The sequence below is a fragment of the Myotis myotis genome, unplaced genomic scaffold (assembly GCF_014108235.1).
Source record: "Myotis myotis isolate mMyoMyo1 unplaced genomic scaffold, mMyoMyo1.p scaffold_m19_p_2, whole genome shotgun sequence".
Lineage (NCBI taxonomy): Eukaryota > Metazoa > Chordata > Mammalia > Chiroptera > Vespertilionidae > Myotis > Myotis myotis.
In genome coordinates, this window is record NW_023416324.1 from 55,635,416 (window position 1) to 55,656,885 (window position 21,470).

Below are 21,470 nucleotides of genomic sequence, written 5' to 3' on the forward strand. Positions count from 1 at the left end.
TATTGCAGAGACATGCAAAAGTAGGCAAAATAAGCATTTCTCACGCAACTGACAGCAAACGTACAGCTTTTAATAAATGGAATTTTTAGAAATTTATAAAGTATCTTTAAAAAGACTTTTTAAATTAAAAAAAAAGCTTGTTAGCTATTGATCTAATTTGTAAATGAGAAAATGGAGGCCCAGAGATTTTAAGTGACTGGCTGGACTTCACAAATCCAGTTCATGTGGAGCTGGAGTAAGCAACAACCCAAACTCCTGAGCCAGAAGAATCAACCCACACTCTGTGTCCAGGGCTCTTTCCGCCCAACTGTATTGTCTCCCTGAGAATAAAAAAGGTCGAGCCTAGTCTCAACGCACTGGGATTGCCATTCAAAAGAACCCCTCTGGAAAGGATCCAAAGGCGTTCCCAAAAACATTTTGGACAGTGGACAGCATGTTAAAATGAAATTTTAATTTCCCAAAGGGTCTATTAGAAAGAGAAAGCACATTTAATTTTACAAGTTCTGTTATGTTCTGATATAAATCACTGTTTGTCTTTAAAGTCATCTCCTCATATCTGTGTTCCAGGCATGTCTGAGTTTTATAAATAGTATATTATCTGGCTCTTCTTTGCTGATTAAATGTATTTGTACATAAGAAAATATTTTTTTATTATATAAGATAAAATATCTTCTAAAAAGTACTAATTGTTAAGCATTAGAGCCAATTACTGATTCTTCTTATCTAGAAAATTTAAATAATTCTTTAATATTATTTTTGCACATATTAGACAATCAGTGTTTACTAAATGTATGAGTAAATAAATGAATAATAAAATGGTAAATGGCGTAAGCTCTCTCATATCATGGTTCTTTGCTTTCTATTCAAATTTAATAATGAGCCCTAACCGGTTTGGCTCAGTGGATAGAGCGTCAGCCTGCGGACTCAAGGGTCCCAGGTTTGATTCTGGTCAAGGGCATGTACCTTGGTTGCGGGCACATACCCAGGAGGCACATACCCAGGAGGCAGCTGATCAATGTTTCTCTCTCATCGATGTTTCTAACTCTCTATCTCTCTCCCTTCCTCTGTGTAAAAAAATCAATAAAATATATATATTTTTAAAAATTTAATAATGAGACTTCTGAAAATTCACCCAAGTATGTTTTATTTGAACTGCCAAATATTCTAATAAATGCTATTCTTTAGGCATATATATGCATGTATGTGCAGATAGATGATAGATAGATGAAGAAAGAAAGAAAGAAAGAAAGAAAGAAAGAAAGAAAGAAAGAAAGAAAGAAAGAAGAAAGAAAGAAAGAAAGAAAGAAAGAAAGAAAGAAAGAAAGAAAGAAAGAAAGAAAGAAAGAAAAAAGTAGGAGAGAGAAATATGGAAAGGGTTTTTAGCTCAGATTTGTTTCTGCCCAAATCACTCAAAGCACCAAATTTATAATCTAAAAATATCCTATTAGAGTGACTATACTTCCGTGCTCTAGCTCGCTGTTAGAGCAGGAAGGCCCAGGTGAAGGCAGCTAAGTATCTGATACAGTTTTAGTTGTATCAAAAGAGACTTGAGAGTCTGGTTTCAAGTCAATGGCACCAGCACAGTTTGAAAAGATCTGTTCTTACTAGTACCATAGCGGTTAGCCTTGGAAAATTGCCCATTTACTAATGGGAAAATAAGCTAAGGATTTGCCCACTGAAAATGCCGAGTAGAACATTAAAAGTGGACATCAACAATTTTGGGAAATAACTTCATTGGTTTCTAATTAAAAAAAAAAAACCTTTTCTGTCCACCACTACTTAGCACTGAAATATATTTAAGAGAGAGAGAGAGAGAGAGAGAGAGAGAGAGAGAGAGAGAGAGAGAGAGAGAGAGAGAGAGAGAGAGACACTACATACAATGAGAATAAAACTGATTTTCATGCCTGGCTTATGGAGCCACCTCACTAGTGTGCATAAACCAGCAGTGGCAAGAAGATTTCATCTTGGGTTCTACATTCAGATGGTAATGGCTCCCTGGCCTGCTATGTTTAGAAGGATTCTGAAGCTTCACCCAGAGTGCTGTGATCATTAGCAGTGATGATTCTTTGCCCATCCCAGATAGAAAGCTTCTAGGAAGGGCTATACCGGTGGTATATAGACTGGAGATCATAACACTTTGAATCCCCATTCAAATGTTCTAGAATCTGAAGCTACCAAGCCATTTGTTAGATCTTTATAGGAAAAACAACAACAACCTTTATCCTCCTCTGAGAAGTGGGGTTGTATTTGAAGGAGCATGAGGTGGGATAGGGGTACTCACAGAGGCTATATCTGATTGTCAGAAAGAGTCCTGATCTCACATATTCCGCTAGTCACTTCATTGCTTAGTTTGCTACTCTGGATGTGATGATAGCTACCAGACCATTAACCTTTAAAATGAACCTTCAGTTCATCACATTCTGTTACAACAAAGCAATTTAGAGCTGGAGGCCAGATTATGTGTTACTGTTTTAATACAAAATGCAACTAGCATACTTCTGGGGCTTGGTATTACTCAATAAAATCTCACCAAGTGAATGAAGGAAGGAAGGATTGAATAGTTAGATTATATCAGCAGGGTTTTGTATAGACTCATTTTTGCTAGTAAACATAGACTTGGGTATAATGTCTTCATCTTTTTCCTACACATTTTCCCCAGGAAAAGCAGAGCTCTGGAAAGTTTCTGGGAAAAGAAGCCATTCCATGTAGTCATATGGTATTCACATGGGCCACAGTTCCCAGAACTCCAGGCGCTTTTCTACATCTCTGCTGTAGAAATAATGCTGAAATAACACTTTATGTGTCTGCTTCCACATTGGATGGGGAGATTCTTGCAGGCAGGAACTATGTCTTGCTCATATATATATCTTTTGTCTAGTATGGTAGTTAGGTCACAGTAGATGATCAATAAATGCTTATTGGACTGAAGTGAACATCTATAAATGCATTTCAAGTAGTGCTAGAAATGTACTTATCAGAAGATTTTTTCCTTTGAAAAAAACTTTTAAAAATCACAGTTAACATACAATATTATATTAGTTTCAGGTGTACAATGTAGTAATGAGACATTTATATAACTTACGAATCAATAATCAGAAAATTTTTTTAAAAGAAGTGAATAAAAATATAGTGACCTAGTTTAACTACTTGGAGGCACATATTAAAACAGTTAATAAACACTTGTAGAATGAATGAATGGAAGAATGAAGGAATTTTCCTTAGTGGTTCTCATCCTTAGGATGTTCAAAAAAATATTGAGAATAAGATATTCTAAAAATAAGTTCTCAGATTCTGGCTGGAATTTGTTTGGATCTTAATGCTTCAAATGTCTGAGGATATGAGTTTAAAGTATTTTTCTTCATTATCAATATGAATAAGAAGAGTTATTCTAAGATAAATTAGGCAAAGAGATAGAGTAATGTCTAAGGAATAGAGTGGAATGCTATTACTGCTACTCCAGCCATTGATAATTTAATAGTCTTTTCTGAATTTCCCGGAGACAGACTTGGTATTTGAGTAAATGCTAAGCTATCCACTTAGATAAGGGTGAAATAGAACTGTATTATGTATGCATCTTCTTTTGAATTGTTTGCCTCTTTCAGCCATTCAAATAAAGATAACCTGATAAAAAGATAACAGTTTTCCTTTGGATTGACACCAAAGGGTTTTTTTTCATTTTTGTTTGTTTTTTTAATCCTCACCTGAGGATATTTTTCCATCGATTTTTTTAGAGAGAGGGAAAGACAGAGAGACACATCGATTGGTTGCCTCCTGTATGTGTCCCGACCAGGGCCCGGGCCTGGGATGTGCCTGCAACCGAGGTACATGCCCTTGACCAAAATCGAACCCAGGACCCTTTGATCCGCAGGCTGATGCTCTATCCACGGAGCCAAACCGACTATGGCCAAAGTTGTTGTTTTTTTAAGTATTTGCATCTAAACCTCAAATGAAAACCTTTATTAATGGCATTTTCTGGTGAATTTCAGCCTGTATTCCATTCAGTAAGTCTATGCATTGATATTAATGGAACTACTACATAATTTCCTATCTATTTTATATTCCCATAATATTAGTTAGCATTTAATATACTCTGAATTTCATTTTTTCCAACAAATGCTTTTTAAAAATTTGAATTGCTTCTTGCTTTAAGAATTTCTAAACCACTTTTCTAATACTTCCTTTGAATGGATGTAATATGACCCAAATCATAAAATCTATTTGTCTAAAATAGGTAGGTGAGACCCATAGATACAGAGGACAGACTGACAGCTATCAGAGATGAGGGGGGTTGGGCAGCTAGGTGTAAAAGGTGAAGGGGTCCAGGGGTGGGGAACATCTGGCCCAAGGACCTTATAATGCCCACGAAATTATTTGATCTGGCCCTGCCAAGGCATTAGGGGTGATTTAACTAAATGTTTGGCCAAATATAGCAGGCTAATTTTTAAGTTTTGTACAGCCCTCAAATAATGCTATAAATATCCAAATGGCCCTTGACAGAAAAAAGATTTTCCACCCCTAGCTTAAGCAAAGGGGGGAAAAAACCAAACTCATAGGCACAGACAACAGTATGGTGGTTACCAGAGGAAAGGGAGTAGGAGGATGTATTATAGAATTGTACACCAAAAACCTATGTAATTTTGTTAACCAATGAACCCCAATAAATTTAATTTAAAAAATTTTAAGGGAAAAATAGAATAGGTAGGTCAGGGAGAAATTGCACTATTCTTGCTTTTTAAAATAAATATATTTATGCTGTTTGATATAACTAAAACTATATCAGATATTTAACTTCAATAATTTTTTAAAACTGACTGCTGTGCAGATCAAATAGGGATTTGGACCACACAATCTTTAAGAATCCTTCCTATTTTCTTTGCTCCCATGAATGTAGAACATCTATAATAATAAAAGGGTAATATGCTAATTAGACCAGACGTCTTCCGAACATCATTCTGATGTCCTTCCTGACGAAGCCGGGGCTGGGGGGAAGCCAGCCTGGGTCCTGGGGGCCTGTGGGCGGCCAGAGGAGGGAAGCAGCCTGTGTCCTGGGTACCGGAGGAAAGCCGGTGCTGGCAGCCAGGGGAAGGAAGGTTTACTCCAGTGACGGTGAACCTATGACACACGTGTCAGAGGTGACACGCAAACTCATTTTTTGGTTGATTTTTCTTTGTTAAATGGCATTTAAATATATAAAATAAATATCAAAAAATATAAATCTTTGTTTTACTATGGTTTCAAATATCAAAAAATTTCTATATGTGACACGGCACCAGAATTAAGTTAGGGTTTTTCAAAATGCTGACACACCGAGCTCAAAAGGTTCGCCATCACTGGCCTACTCTTTCACGAATTTTCATGCATCGGGCCTCTAGTAATAGATAATATGTCAGGTTTATATCCTCATACCAATGACAGAATCTCATGGATAATTATTCTCATTGTCAATATTATGGATTTGGAAGTTAAATGTTTGTAAAGAGAGGGGCTGGTTTAGAAATTGGCTAAATGACGAGCATTAGCAGTATGCTAAGATCTTACACTTCTTCAAGGTCTGTCCCAAATGGTGATTTTATTGGCTGGATCTGAAAACATCACCCAACATTATCACCCAATCATTTGACTGCTTCTTAATAGATACTGTGACCTAGTCAGCACACAGCTCCCTGCATCCCATCTCCAGAGACTCTGTGACCTAATCATTCAACCCATGCACTCATAATGAAGAATCCGTAAACGGGCCACTGTGAATGGGCAGGCACTGCTCATCCCACGAGTGTAGAAAGAGCTGATGTATTTGGGGATTCTGCCCATTTGCCTTCATCCATCTCTCCCCTCCAATTTCAGAGTCCTTTTGTTTATTTCAAGGCTGTTTGCCTAAAGCTAACACTAATGGTTCCCCCAATTTCCCAAATGATCATTAAAATCAAACACATCTCTAAAGACAATATTAAGAATAATAATGAGGAGAGAACCAAGATGGCGGCATAGGTTAACGCCGGAGTTTGCTGCTTTGAACAACTACTTCAAAAGTGAAACCAAAAAACGGAAGGGACATCACCCAGAACCACAGGAACGCTGGCTGAGTGGAAGTCCTACAACTGGGAGGAAAGAGAAACGCATACGGACACTCAGAGGAGGCGCAGTGCTGAAGTCAAATTCTGAGGTGCAGAGTGCGAGGAGCGGGCTGGCGGCGAAGGGCTCGGTTGGCGGTTTCAATCAGGAGGGAGTCGCAGACTCTGAGCTCCAGATACAGGCGAGTCTCTAGGGACCCAGACTCAAACGGGAGAAGCGGGACTGTCTGGCTTCGGTCAGAGCGAGTGCAGCTTTCTCTCCGAGGTCTGCAGCGGGTGCTGGGACTCAGAGAGGCAGAGCCCCTGGGGACAGGACTGAGAGCCGCCATAACTGCTCTCTCCGGCCCACCCTGTTGATCCTGTGCGACCCGCCCCTCCCAAGCCCTGCACACAGGCATTTGCCGGATAGCCTCAGGCAAACGCCAGATTAGCACCTCCCTAGAGGACAGAAGTTCTCTCACTGCTGACACAGCTGATTCTCATAGCCACTTGGCCTGGAGGTCAAACCCTCCCTGGAATTAGCTACAACAATCAAGATTTAACTATAAGACTGCGAACAAAGACCACTAGGGGGTGCACCAAGGAAGCATAACAAAATGCGGAGACAAAGAAACAGGACAAAATTGTCAATGGAAGATATAGAGTTCAGAACCACACTTTTAAGGTCTCTCAAGAACTATTTAGAAGCCGCCGATAAACTTAATGAGATCTACAAGAAAACTAATGAGACCCTCGATCTTATATTGGGGAACCAACTAGAAATTAAGCATACACGGACTGAAATAACGAATATTATACAGACTTCCGACAGCAGACCAGAGGAGCACAAGAATCAAGTCAATGATTTGAAATGCGAGGAAGCAAAAAACACCCAACCGGAAAAGCAAAATGAAAAAATAATCCAAAAATGCAAGGATAGTGTAAGGAGCCTCTGGGACAGCTTCAAGCGTACCAACATCAGAATTATAGGGGTGCCAGAAGATGAGAGAGAGCAAGATATTGAAAACCTATTTGAAGAAATAATGACAGAAAACTTCCCCCACCTGGTGAAAGAAATGGACTTACAGGTCCAAGAAGCGCGGAGAACCCCAAACAAAAGGAATCCAAAGAGGACCACACCAAGACACATCATCATTAAAATGCCAAGAGCAAAAGATAAAGAGAGAATCTTAAAAACAGCAAGAGAAAGAAACTCAGTTACCTACAAGGGAATACCCAGACGACTGTCAGCTGATTTCTCAACAGAAACTTTGCAGGCCAGAAGGGAGTGGCAAGAAATATTCAAAGTGATGAATACCAAGAACCTACAACCAAGATTACTTTATCCAGCAAAGCTATCATTCAGAATTGAAGGTCAGATAAAGAGCTTCACAGATAAGGAAAAGCTAAAGGAGTTCATCACCACCAAACCAGTATTATATGAAATGCTGAAAGGTATCCTTTAAGAAGAGGAAGAAGAAGAAAAAGGTAAAGATACAAATTATGAACAACAAATATGCATCTATCAACAAGTGAATCTAAGAATCAAGTGAATAAATAATCTGATGAACAGAATGAACTGTTGATTATAATAGAATCAGGGACATAGAAAGGGAATGGACTGACTATTCCTGGGGGGGAAAGGGGTGTGGGAGATGCGGGAAGAGACTGGACAAAAATCGTGCACCTATGGATGAGGACAGTGGGTGGGGAGTGAGGGCGGAGGGTGGGGCGGGAACTGGGAGGAGGGGAGTTATGGGGGGAAAAAAAAAGAGGAACAAATGTAATAATCTGAACAATAAAGATTTAAATTAAAAAAAAAAGAATAATAATGATATTTTGCATTAAATTTTATTTGACCTCTGCTCATGAAGGGGCACAGCACTGTAGAGAATTCAGGCTCATTAGCTGTCCCAGATGATCTTCTTGCCTCCAGTCTCTCCCCATTGAGTCTGCCCTCGGCACTGCCATTGGCATTCATTCTAAAGCACAAAATGCAATATAATACACTCATGTTTATAAGGTAAAATCCCAACTGCTTAGTAGTGAAGGCAATGCTAGCTTGTATACTCTCAGTCTACCTTTCCAGAGCTTCCACTTCTTGCTTATAATTGGATCTTAGTAAAAATTAAATGGAAGAATAAAAAAATGAATGAAGTAATTGCCTGCATAATCAAATTAGTGGTGGGGAAAAGATGCCTTGGAAAAATAGAGTTTTAAGTTTACATTCATTTCCATATTGTGGACCTGGTACATATTAAATAAAACCTTAATATTTTCCTCTTCATTAAATTTCTACATCTTGACAGCTTAATATACCCCAGCTGCTTTTATTGAAATGAAGATTTGCACCATAAAAATTAAACCACAGAAGTGCACTCTTCAAAATCTAATGAGATCTTTTTAAGACCATTAATGATACACTCTCTTCATATGAATAATTTGGTTTGTAACAAACTGTGAAAGAACAGAAAAACCTAAACATTACTTAACTAAAGTAATAGAAATAGTAGACAATAAGAGATTACCACAGGGTCATGGAAATGGATGGAATATAGCTTTTGAACAAGAAATGCTCAAACTATAAAGAATAAGGTTTTACATATTGGTTATCTCCTTGTTGGTTTCTTTTGTTTTTGTACCCAATTATGTTGGCATTTCAGGGTTTCTTGTTGTTATTACTGTTATTTTACTTTTAAAGACCTTGCAATTTCAATAAGCTCCTGTTTTGAGCACTTGTTTCTAGTATGTAAAGCAGAAGTCAGCACACAGCTCCCTGCATCCCATCTCCAGAGATTCTGATTCAGTAAAACAGAATGGAGCTCATGAATTTACATTTCTGACAAGCTTCCAGGGGATGCGCACAAAAGGACAACTAGTGTGAGGTCAAGTCTCCATGTTGTTATCAGAGTTTGCCTCCGCAAAACAGATTTCATTTAATTCAGACACTTCATGTAATTGCAACAATAATGGGAAGGGGAACGGTATTTGTCTTGGAGAAGAGAACCTTGGGAGAATATGGTCACCAACACCAGATATTGTAAGAATTGCGCTATGGGAATGGCCCTCCTCTTTTTTCCCATTTTTTAAAACATTGTGCTAATCATTTCCTGTTTGATAAAGAGGTAATATGCAAATTGACCCTCACACCCTCACAAGATGGCTGCCTACAACCAGGCTGGCAGGGGGGTTAGTGAGGGTCAACCAAATGACTGGACAAGCAGGCTGTGTGGCGCAACCAGGCTGGCAGGGGGGTTAGTGAGGGACAACCAAACGACTGAACAAGCATTCTGCGTGGAGTGACCAGGCCAGCAGGGGGGCAGTTGGGGTTGACCAGGCCAGCAGGAGGGGCAGTTGGGGGCGACCAGGCTGGTGGGGGAGCAGTAAGGGGCAACCAGGCAGGCAGGCAGATGAGCGATTAGGAGCCAGCAGTCCAGGATTGTGAGAGGGATGTCTGACTGCCGGTGGGATCGAGCTAAACCAGCAGTCAGACATCCCCCGAGGGGGCCCGGATTGGAGAGGGTACAGGCTGGGCTGAGGGCCACCTCCCTCTCCCCCCCATGCACGAGTTTTGTGCATTGGGCCTCTAGTTGTATTATAATTATCTCTTCACTCAGTTGTCAGACTATGAGCTCTTTAAGGACTGAGAAAATGTCTTATTGCACTTTCTAGTGAAGGCCTAATACCCAGTACTGATCATTGAAAGCATGAGAGATTAAAATATTTGAGGAACAGCCTGGCTGAGGTGCCTCAGTGGTTGAGCATCGACCTATGCACCAGGAGGTCACAGTTCGATTCCAGGTCAGGGTGCAAGCCCGAGGTTGTAGAGTTGATCCCCAGTGGCACTCACTTTTGGTTTTGTTTGTTGTTCTTTTTCTAGTTCCTTTAGGTGGAAGGTTAGGTTGTTTATTTCAGATGTTTTTGTTTCTTGTGGTAGGCCTCTAATACTATGAATTTCCCTTTTAGGACTGCTTTCACTGTGCCCCATACATTTTGTGTTGCTGGGAGGAGATATCTCTTGTGGTTTGAGTTGCATTTCCCTGATGATTAGTAATGTTGAGCATATTTTCATACACCTGCTAGTCATTTGTATATCTTCTTTGAGAAATGTCGATTCAAGTCCTTTGCCCACTTTTAAAGGTTTGATATTTGTCTAGTTTTACCAGTTTTCTTTTGGGAATGTTTCAATAGCATGTTTTGTTTTGCCATCCTTTTACTTTTAGCATTTCTGTAGCTTTATATTTAAAGTAGACTATATATTTAAAGTATCTATTTAAAGTATATTGAAATACCTCTGATGCCCCACTTCCTATTCTCTCAGCCCACCTTTTACTTGACATTGCAGCTGAACCCAGCTTTGTGCCAATGTAGTGTTTCAACCATTTTCATTTCATGGCACCCATAAACTACTAAAATTCTGTGACACACTAATATATTGCCAATCTGACAATTGGTATAATTTTGATTCAATCACATCACACAGCTATTTTATGTTGGCTGTCATCCTTTTTTTTTTTTTTTTTTTTTTTTTTTGGACCATCTAAAGGAAGAGATCTATGCCCCTGACCAAATAGTCAGATATTGCATGCTTTAAAAACTCTTGTGGCATACCCGTTGAAAATCTCTGTGCCAGTGGATGTGCAGCAACTCACTGTGTTTGTTTGGCCTCCTGCCCTGAGATGCATACATACAATGAGAAAGTATGACAGAGGTAACATGCCAAGGGACACCTACTGACCAATAGGGGCAGGATCTAACGGATAAAGGCTGTTCACCCATGTTCCCTCCAAAGGCCCAACAGCAAGGAGTCCCAGTCGCCTGTCATAGTGACCAGGTCAACACTGCACCTTTGATTGGCTTGCCCTCCTCCTCGGCATTCTCCCCAGTCTCCTACTCCCGCTTGCCTGCCAAGGCTGTTTTCATGCTACTGAAACATATGGACTGCAAAACCTAAAATCTTTGCTCCCTGACCATTTACAGGAAAAGTTTGCTGACTCCTATTCTAGGGATTATGGCATGCATCACTAACTCATTAATGACTCATACAAATTAATACTTTTACCACATCCTGAACAGACCTTAGAATAGTTGAACTTCATTTACCTGCCTCGTGACTAATCTCTATTGTTAAATACCACAAAATAATTTTAGTATTTTTATAGGGTCAATATTCATTTAGATTTACCTACATATTTCCCATTTTGTTGTCCTTCATTCATTCATCTGCATCAACTTTCTATCTTGGATCACTTTTTTCCTACCTAAATAATATTCTTTAATATTTCCATTAGTGTAGAATTCCTGATCACAAATTTACTCAGTTTTTGTTTCAAAATGTCTGCATTTAATTTTGAAAGATATTCTTGCCCGAGCCGGTTTGGCTCAGTGGCTAGAGCATCGGCCTGCTGACCGAAGGGTCCCAGTTCGATTCTGGTCAAAAGCACATACCTCAGTTGCAGGCTTCTCCCCGACCCCGGTCTGGTCAGGGCTTGTGCAGGAGGCAACCAATCAATGTGTTTCTCTCACATCGATATTTCTCTCTGTCTTTCCCTCTCTCTTCCACTCTCTCTAAAAATCGGTGGAAAAATATCCTCAGGTGAGGATTAAAAAAAAAAGAAAGATATTCTTACTGGATTTAGAAACTTAGGTTGGCAGTTATTTTGTATTGACACTTTAAAGATGTCATCTCGTTTTCTGGCTACCATTGTTTCTTTTAAAAATTTAGCTGTAAGTCTTATTGTTGCTCCTCTGAAGGTAATCTTTTTTATTTTATTTTTATTTTTTGTTGGTGTTATTGTTAATCCTGAAGGCTGAAGATAATCTTTGTTTCTTTTTGTTTCTTTTTTTTCTGGCTGCTTTAAAGATTTTTTTTGTAGTTGTCTATCTAGACTTTTAGCAGTTAGATCTGGGTTTTCTGTTTGTTCTTCTTGGTTTTCATATTACTTCCTGAATCTGGAACTTGATATTATTTGTGATTTTGGAAAATTCTTAACTATTATATTTTCAAATACTGACTTTTCATTTTCTCACTTCTTCCAGAACTTTAAGCCATTGTCTCATATGTCTCTTTTGCTCTTTTCTGTACTTTTCCTGCCCCTACCTTCCCCTTGCTTTATTCTGGATATTTTCTTCTGACCTTTTAGTTCACTAAATCTCATTTAGAGATATGGAGGGTTTGGGATGATTCTAAATGAGATTTAGTTTTGTGAGGACTGGTTCACATATACTTGGGTGGTGTAGCCTTTACAATTCCAACTAAAAGCGTGGGGCTAGAGTAGTTGTTTCTAGAGCTCTTGCTCTTCGGTGAGTCTCATATTCAATTTTTGTCCCCCAAACCCTTAGCCTGTTGAAAACTCTGCCTGTCAATTATCTCCATGTTAAATGATAATGAAGTTCAGTTTTCTACCTTATTTTTTCTTTTTATGATCTAGTCTGTCCTCTGTGGTAATGATATACTAGTATATTCGATAAATGTTTGATGTATTTCACATTTTACCTTTAGGCAGAATAAGCAAGCAAATTTTAGCCCAATATTAGAAAGAAATTCCCAATTATTACAGTCATCCAGAAAGGGGCTGCCTTATAAGAAGCAAGTACCCATCACAAGAAATGCTCACAAGAACATTCAAGTTTAAATGTTCAAACTTAAAAATCACTTGTCAAGGGATTGTGGAGAAGATGACAGGTTTGGCATTCATTTGGGTTAGATAACCCCCAAGTTTTTTCCATCTCTTAGTTTCTGTGATTCCAGATTTTGTTCCAACTGTGATCTATCTCTCTCTCTCTCTCTCTCTCTCTCTCTCTCTCTCTCTCTCTCTCTCTCTCTCTCTCTCTCTCCCCTTTAGTACTTTGCTTCCTGGCTTCTGACAGTGTGGTCTGAATTATGGAGTCTAAGCCTTATAACATGTCTTCATAAAGAATAGGGCAGTCAAAAGTACTGACAGTTAAGAATGGGAGTCTTAAAATCAGTTCAGTTGATAGTCTGACACAATGAATATTGCCTTTGACTATCAAAGGCAATCACAGGTTCTTTTTAACAGAGTAATCACTCAGGTAGGGACTTTAAGAAAATGGATAGAGGAAGATTGACTTGACTATATAATGACAGGAAAAAAAATTGATTTAGTTGATTCAGTGGGAGGAACAATGTCAGTAATTGGAAAGTTTACTTCCTTGTAGACAAAAGCAGTATCTTGGGGTGTTTTTTTCCTTACTCATTTACTTATTCTTTCAGTCATTCAATCAGCAGATATATTTTGAGAACATAGGCTAAGAAGGAGTCACTGTTGAAACTTCTCAACATTTCATGCAAGTAAATTTCATAAAAACTTCACAGGGGCTTCACACCTTTCGGAACAGAATGGTACCTGCTGCTATTTTACATTTTGGGGGAAAGCAAACAATTTAAATGCCTTTTCCTTCAAAATAATGCACTGTCAAAAACGTGAGCCCCCAGTGAGTGGACATACATGGTGGTCATTAGGAAACAGATGCACAGAAGTGCATGCTTGTGGCTACAGCCACTCTGCTGAGCAATCAGCTGGTTATCCCTACTTGTCAGGGTGGTCTGGTCTGTTCCGCATCTGAATTTTTATATCCGAAGCTATATATTGTTTAATGTTGTCTAAAGAAAGACGGAAAGTTAATCACAATGATTAAATTAAATAGCTTTGCAGATTCACTTCAAGGTCATTGTTATCACACCTGAAGTTGCATTTATTGATCAAAAATCTTAGCTATTCCACTGAAGTTTTTGGTAAACCTAAAACTGCTTTTTTAAAAAAGTATACTAATATAAAAATAAACAAAAATGCAGTTTTATTCAGAGTGTAAACAAAATCTTAAATTTCAAGCTGTCTCTTGTACTTCAAAAGCCAATAGTGCTAGGGCACTTGAAACGAAAGAGAAAATGAACAAATGGGACTACATCAAAATAAAAAGCTTCTGCACAGCAAAAGAAACCATCAACAAAACAACAAGAAAACCCACTGTGTGGGAAAACATATTTGCCAATGTCATATCTGATAAGGGCCTAATCTCCAAAATTTATAGGGAACTCATACAACTTAACAAAAGGAAGATAAACAATCCAATCAAAAAATGGGCAAAGGACCTAAATAGACACCTTTCAAAAGAGGACATTCAGAAAGCCAACAGACATATGAAAACATGCTCAAAGTCACTAATCATCCTAGAGATGCAAATCAAAACAACAATGAGGTACCATCTCACACCTGTCAGACTGCCTATCATCAACAATTCAACAAACGACAAGTGCTGGAGAGGATGTGGAGAAGAAGGAACACTTGTGCACTGCTGGTGGGAATGCAGACTGGTGCAGCCACTATGGAAGACAGTATGGAGTTTCCTCAAAAAACTGAAAATGGAACTCTCATTTGACCCTGTGGTCCCACTTCTAGGAATATATCCCAAGAAACTAGAAACAACAATCAGAAAGGATATATGCACCCATATGTTCATAGCAGCACAATTCACCATAGCTAGAATTTGGAAACAGCCTAAGTGCCCATCAGTAGATGAATGGATTAGAAAACTGTGGTACATCTACACAATGGAATACTATGCTGCTGTAAAAAGGAAGGAACTCTTACCATTTGCAAAGGCATGGATGGAACTGGAGAGCATTATGCTAAGTGAAATAAGCCAGTCAATGAAGGAAAAATACCACATGATCTCACTCATTCATGGATAATGAGACCATTATAAACTTTTGAACAATAATAGATACAGAGGCAGAGCTGCCTCAAACAGATTGTCAAACTGCAGCGGGAAGGCCGGGGAGGGTTGGGGGGCAGGAGGTAGGGGGGTAAGAGATCAACCAAAGGACTTGTATGCATGCATATAAGCATAACCAGTGGACATAAGACACTGGGGGGTAGGGGAGGCCAGGGGATTGACAAGGGCGGGAGAAAAAAAGGGACACATATGTAATACCCTTTGTAAGACTGTAAGCAATAAAATAAAAGAAAAAAAAAAAAGCCAATAGTGAAAGGCAAACTATAGTGAAGATTACATATGCAAGCCTATCCGTGACCTCACTGCATTAGGTAGAGAGAAGCATTTACATTGCAATCTGAAACAAAACAATAAATATATTAAGGTAAACCATTTAATTTGTTTAAATGCAAACTACAGGAATTTCAAAATGCAAGGCTTTATTTGTATTCAATACCAACCTGGTAGTTCAGGTTTTTTCCATATCTTAATAGACATTATGACCACACCAAGCACAATATAATGTCATTTTAATTTGTCAGAAATGGTCTTTCTTATATATTTATTTAAAGAAAATTTTAAAGGGTGTCATTATTTTATATTGGGTAAGGCTAACTATTTCCAAAGGTTTTATTATATCACACAAAAATTACAAAGCAATTACCTAAATTGTTAAGATTTCTCAAAAGCTATTTAGATGTTTTTAAAAAACTGGGAAATACTAAGCTACTGAGATAGGATGAGGGGTTTCCCCTTATTTTATTTACAGTTGAGAAAACTGAAGTTCTGAGAAATTGAATCATTTGCCCAAGGACAAACAACTAATAGGTGGCAGACTCTAGATTCAAATTCATGACCATCTGATTCTCAAGTTCATGCTTATAATCACTTATGCTGGTGTGTGCCGGAGCTTGCACGGTGGCAGGAGGAATTGGGGGAAGAGGAGACTGAATGGCATTCCAAAGGCAGAATCCACAGGCGATGGCGATACGTCAGAGAGATTGACGTTTTGACAAGTAAGGGTTAGAAATGTACTAAGGCTTCTAGCTGAGAGATTTAGGAAAGTAGTGTTGCTACCATAAAAATAAATAAATATGCAAACAAACAAGATGGGAATTTCATTTAGGTAAAAATGTGCTGAAATTGATGTTGGCCTTGCTGAGTCACAGATAACATTAAGACTCACCGGTAGAGCCATCATGTAGCCTATTGGACAATATAGGACTATTGAAAGTCATTGCCAAAAAAGTAGATTTAAAATCCATTAATAGGGTAGTGGTTGAAACCAGAAGAGTGGAAGGACACTGAGAGAATACAAAGAAAATTAGAATCTGAAAAGGGAAAAAATCATCTAAGCCGCAGGAAATGCCCCACTTGTGGGTCTGAGAAGGGAAAAATGTGAGAGAAGAAAAAATAAACAAAATAAAAACCAAAATCTTAAAGGTGAACCAGGACAACATAGAATTATGAAAACCAATAGTAAACATGGCTAAAATTTATTGAGCACCTGGATCAAGTTTGTGCTCTGTATTTTACATACAATATCTTATTTAATCCTTAGAGAGGGAGGTTTGTGTATCTCTATTGGTAGAGGACTCAGAGGCTTAGCAAAGTTAAGTCATATACCCATCACTCAGCTAGGCAAAAAGTAGAATCCATGTTCCAGCCTCCAGAGTCTATTTCCTAACCAGTGGTATCCATAGTGCATAAAGCAAGCCACTGTGGGAAGAAAATATAACAATTATGATTATTGTAACTCATCCTTTTTAAATTGTATTTTTGTGTATACAGTCAGCCTTCTATATCTGCAGGTTCTGCACCTGCAAATCCAACTCACCACAGATAAAAAATATTTGAATGGAATTTAATGAACAAACTGAACAACCAAGCAAAATACAGATAGACTCAGATACAGAGCAGGCAGACAGCTGGCGGGGGGCGGAGGGTGAGATGAGGGGAGTAGAGGGGGTGAGCAAAACAGAAGAAAAAATACAGAGAACTTGTGGACATGACAACAGTGTAGTGATTGCTGGGAGTGGGTAGTATGGAGGTGGAAGAAGACATAGAGGAGATAAGTGGTGATGGAAAAAATAAAATAAATCTATTTGAAAAAAATGTACATTGTTGCTGACATGCACTATGTAGTAGGTCTATTGTTGCCATGGTAGTAGACTGTTTTTCTTATAATTATTCCCTAAACAATACAGTTTAACAACTATTTACATAGTATTTACATTGTATTAGGTATTCTAAGTCAGTGGTTCTCAACCTTCCTAATGCCACGGCCCTTTAATACAGTTCCTCATGTTGTGGTGACCCCCAACCATAAAATTATTTTCGTTGCTACTTCATAACTGTAATTTTGCTACTGTTATGAATTGTAATGTAAATACCTGCCATGCAGGATGTATTTTCATTGTTACAAATTGAACATAATTAAAGCATAGTGATTAATCACAAAAGCAATATGTAATTATATATGTGTTTTCCGATGGTCTTAGGCGACCCCTGTGAAAGGGTCGTTCGACCCCCAAAGGGGTCGCGACCCACAGGTTGAGAACCGCTGTTCTAAGTAATCTAGAGAGGATTATAAAGTATATACAGGAGGATGTGGGTAGACTATGTGCAAATAATATGCCATTTTTACATAAGGGATTTGAGCATCCTCTGATTTTGGCCTCCAAGGGGGCATCCTGAAATCAATCCGCCATGTACCCATAGTGACAATTATACTATACAACCCGCGTCCTATATTAGTATGGTAATATATGCATATCATACATGCATGCATACTTTATAAATTAATAAGTACACATTTATGGATATATGATCAAATAGTTTACTAATGTAAGGATGCAATAAAAAGTTTTGAAGATCATTGTTTAAATCACTATACACAATTGCCTTTTTTGGCTTGTCTCTTTTTCATCAAGAAACTGTGTTCACTTTAATGACCATGTTACCTTTTAAATGCAATATTAGTTCCAATTGAGTTGAATAAAAACTGTTTATTTCATAGGTTCCTTCCATGTCATTCCTCAGTATTTTCAGAAATTCACAAAGGTCTTTGAGCCATTTAGTGCATTGTAATAGTGGACAGAACACAGTTTAGACTAGAGAGATTTAGGTTCAAATATCAACTTGGACCTTACTGACCATGTGACCTCAGACAAGTGCTGAATTTCTTAGAGCCTCAGTTTATGCATCTGTAAAATGGAGGTAATATTTACCCTGCAGATTGTTGTAAAGTGTAGCAACATCAAGGGAAATAACTTAGCACTAGGCCTGGCATATGGTAGATACTGTTAAAAGGGCAGCAAATGGTAATAATAGCAGCAATACTTTTTAACTGTCCACATCTGTGGCCCCAGTAGTCTCTAAAACCAGGTCACATATCTTTGGCAAAGTTTGGCCTATATTGTTCTTAATTCAACCAGGATACATATTTGAGCATAAACAAAAGTATTTTCTGGAAATAAGTAGGGTCACTGCATATGGCTATGGAGACATGCCCATTTAATGGACTGTAGCAGCAGTGGCTCCTCCTGATCTTGTGTAGAGTGATAGCCCTGGAAATGCACTGGCAAAAAACACAGAGGGCCAGAAATATGACAGCTGCAGGAAAACCAAAGAGATGGAGGCCATTGTCTGCACTTGCATTGGTTGGTATGCTGAATGCCTGTCGACTTGTTTAATGCTCTCCACAGATCTGCACTCCCGACTTGGTGGTATTCCTGGCTTGCACCAACCAGAGGCTCAAAGAAAGATTGCTGAAGCGAGCAGAGCAGCAGGGCCGGCCTGATGACAATCTGAAAGCTACGCAAAGGAGACTAATGAACTTCAAGCAGAACGCTGCTCCGCTGGTTAAATACTTCCAGGAGAAGGGGCTCATCATGACGGTAAGTGAGAGCCATGGTTCTACATGTCCTGGACAAGAACGATCTTTTCGTATTTCTCATTAGCCCCTATTCTCATGTAGAAATCTACTTTGCATTTGAAAAGTGGCTTTTGGGGGGGAGGGGGGTTCAGATTTAATTTTAAAAATGGATAATTTTGACCTGATTTGCCTTTATTAAGTCATAATGATAAAAATACACACACTTTTGTTTTAATTAATTTTATAAAAGATGATAACTTTTAACCATGGCTAGAATTCCATAGCCCCCAAATCAAAAAGGACTTTGAAATAATTATTTGAATTATATTTTAAGCAATACTCGCCCAGCTTCTCAGTATGCTCTTCTGTCTTTGGAAACCTAACAAAATTGATAGACTTAAAAACACATAGTGGACATAGTATTCTACATATTAGACTTAAATTGTAATTTAGGCTTCATCGTAACGTCCCACATAAAGAAATGAGATTCTGAGGACATAAAAACATTTCCTAAGGGTTCGACTTGTCATGAGGAAGTGCTACTGTCAAAAAACAGGAGGTGTTGATCTTTCTGCTCCATCGATACAATGCAAACATTAATATTTTCATAAATGTTTAGTTTGTTTTATGGCTAATGATACACAGAATGCCAATGAAGGATGAGGCTGAATCATTAGTTAATATAATTACTAGAATATAGGATGTTAAAGGTGAAGATTCAGCTCGATTTATGATCCCCATAACATCGTGGATTCAAGTATTAAAACATAGAGGAGAGGAGGATCACAGTATCTGAAAAAGGAATTTTACGAAAGAAGACACTAAAATTGGGGCAACTCCATGGTAGCTGGCTGGTGGCCAACCTCAGCAAACCTTCCCCTTAGCCTTTAGGTCCGTCCTTGTCTGATGGGGTTGCAGCCCCCGTAGAGAATCTGATTAAAGTGAGCGTGCCCATTCCAATACAATACATGTACAATGTTTCTCACAAATTTTAAATACATCTACTGATGCCCATCCACAGCGTTCCTATGACCCAACAATTACTGGGTTCAAGTATCTCTTCATTAGACTAAAGTGCCCTTAAATCTGAAAGGGATAGCCACGACATTTGAATAAGAATCTCGTTGCAGTCTTCTTAGCTGTGAAGAAATATTTACTAGGATTTGCTCTTTAAGTGGAAGTTATGTCAGAGAATTGTAAATCCGATCTGAAAATTGTTTACAGTGCCAGAGTTCATTGTATGGTCTCAAAGAGACATTAAGTTACAGGAAAGATTTCAGAAAACCAGGGTGGATGTTTCTGTAACTATTTGTTGCTGGGGTTACTGCTTGTTTCTCTTGCAAATTACCAATGCTGAGTTCTGCGTGCAAAAAAGAAATTGGCCCTACAGACCAAACCCCAAAGGCTAGGTGCAGAGCCAGAGTTTTAACTGATGTTTGCAAGGCTTGACGGTATTACTGCAGCGTTTCTGATGACTCCCTGCTTGTCACGTTCGGCATCGCGAGCAGAGCAGATTTCCCCAGTGAATGCAGAGTGGGGAAAGTTAATTTACTAATATTTTGCATGGAGGTGAAGTGCCGTCGCCTCTAATTGAGGGAGTCAGTACCAATGTGGATGACAGCCTGTATTGTAACCTCATTGCTAAAACCCAATGAGCTTGAAGATAAACGCTTCTATTTACTGGGAGAATGCCTGCCTTGGGAAGTCGCCTTTTGAAAAGCGGTGAGTATTAAACACAGGCTAAGCTTCGGAGAATGTAATTTGAAAATCAGTTTGACAAAAGGCTGCCTCCTGAACCACATGTCCTCCTTCAGAACTTGGGTCATAGTTCACTTTTGGAATTAAATATGGTAGCATTTCTACTTTTAAAGATGAGTTAAGTAACATAAAAATGGTTGTCTTTATTCATCACAAGCATATTAAGATGTTAGTAAAAATCTTGGGTTAATAGATCAGACAAAGATATTTCCTTTTCTCTGTAGTTTTTCTTTCCTTTTTGCTTCTACCTGCCCCTCCTAATTTATTCATTTATTCATTCAGTGAATATTTATTGAGAACCAATGGGTGCCAGACATTCTGCTAGGTGTTAGGGGTGCACAGTTAAATAAGGAAAAGGTAAGGCTCTTCCTTTTATTCACCGGCATATTCCAAGCACCTAGAAGGGTCCTTGTCTGGTACATAGCATGCTCACACTAAATGAGCAGAGCTTACAGTCTACTGGGAAAATGATGTTAAACATGAATCATCGAGTGTGATGACTGGCAAAGGACTAGAACAGGGCTGGGGAACCTTTTCTCTGCCAAGAGCCATTTGGATATTTATAGCATCATTTGAGGGCCATACAAAATGATCAACTTAAAAATTAGCTTGCTCTGTTTGGTCAAGCATTTAATTAACTCTCCTCTAATGCCTTGGCAGGGCCAGACCAAATGTTTCACCAGCCTTATGTGGCCCGAGGGCCGGACGTTCCCCACCCCTGGAGTAGAGAGAGTCTCACATGTCATGCACTGTGTCATTATGGGATCCCCATAATGACTGGAAAAGGCCCTCTCCTCCCTGCAGGTACGCTTCATTATTTGTCTTTGTTGGAGGATCTTAAGGACCACACTGAGCACATCCCTCCTCAGTCCCATTGAGAAAGGTCATCTTGGTGCTCCTCTTCTCTAGTGCTTTGGAGTCTGAAACTTCCCACTTGGAATTTCAGCTCCACTGCCATTTAATAAGTTCCTGATGCTCTAGGACTTGATCTTCATCTATAAATTGGAGATGATGTTACCTGCTGTACAATGTTGTAGCACAGGTGAAAT

At 38.8% G+C, this 21,470-nt stretch overlaps 1 protein-coding gene across 2 annotated transcripts in view; it reads left to right on the plus strand.

Annotated features, from left to right (window-relative positions):
* Positions 1 to 21,470, plus strand: part of AK5 (adenylate kinase 5) — a 210,446-nt gene that overhangs the window by 34,675 nt on the left and 154,301 nt on the right. For both annotated transcript variants that reach the window (XM_036351095.1, XM_036351094.1), the window contains exon 6: positions 18,494 to 18,685. In XM_036351095.1, the coding sequence (XP_036206988.1) occupies positions 18,494 to 18,685 (192 nt within the window). The remainder of the gene's footprint in view (positions 1 to 18,493; positions 18,686 to 21,470) is intronic.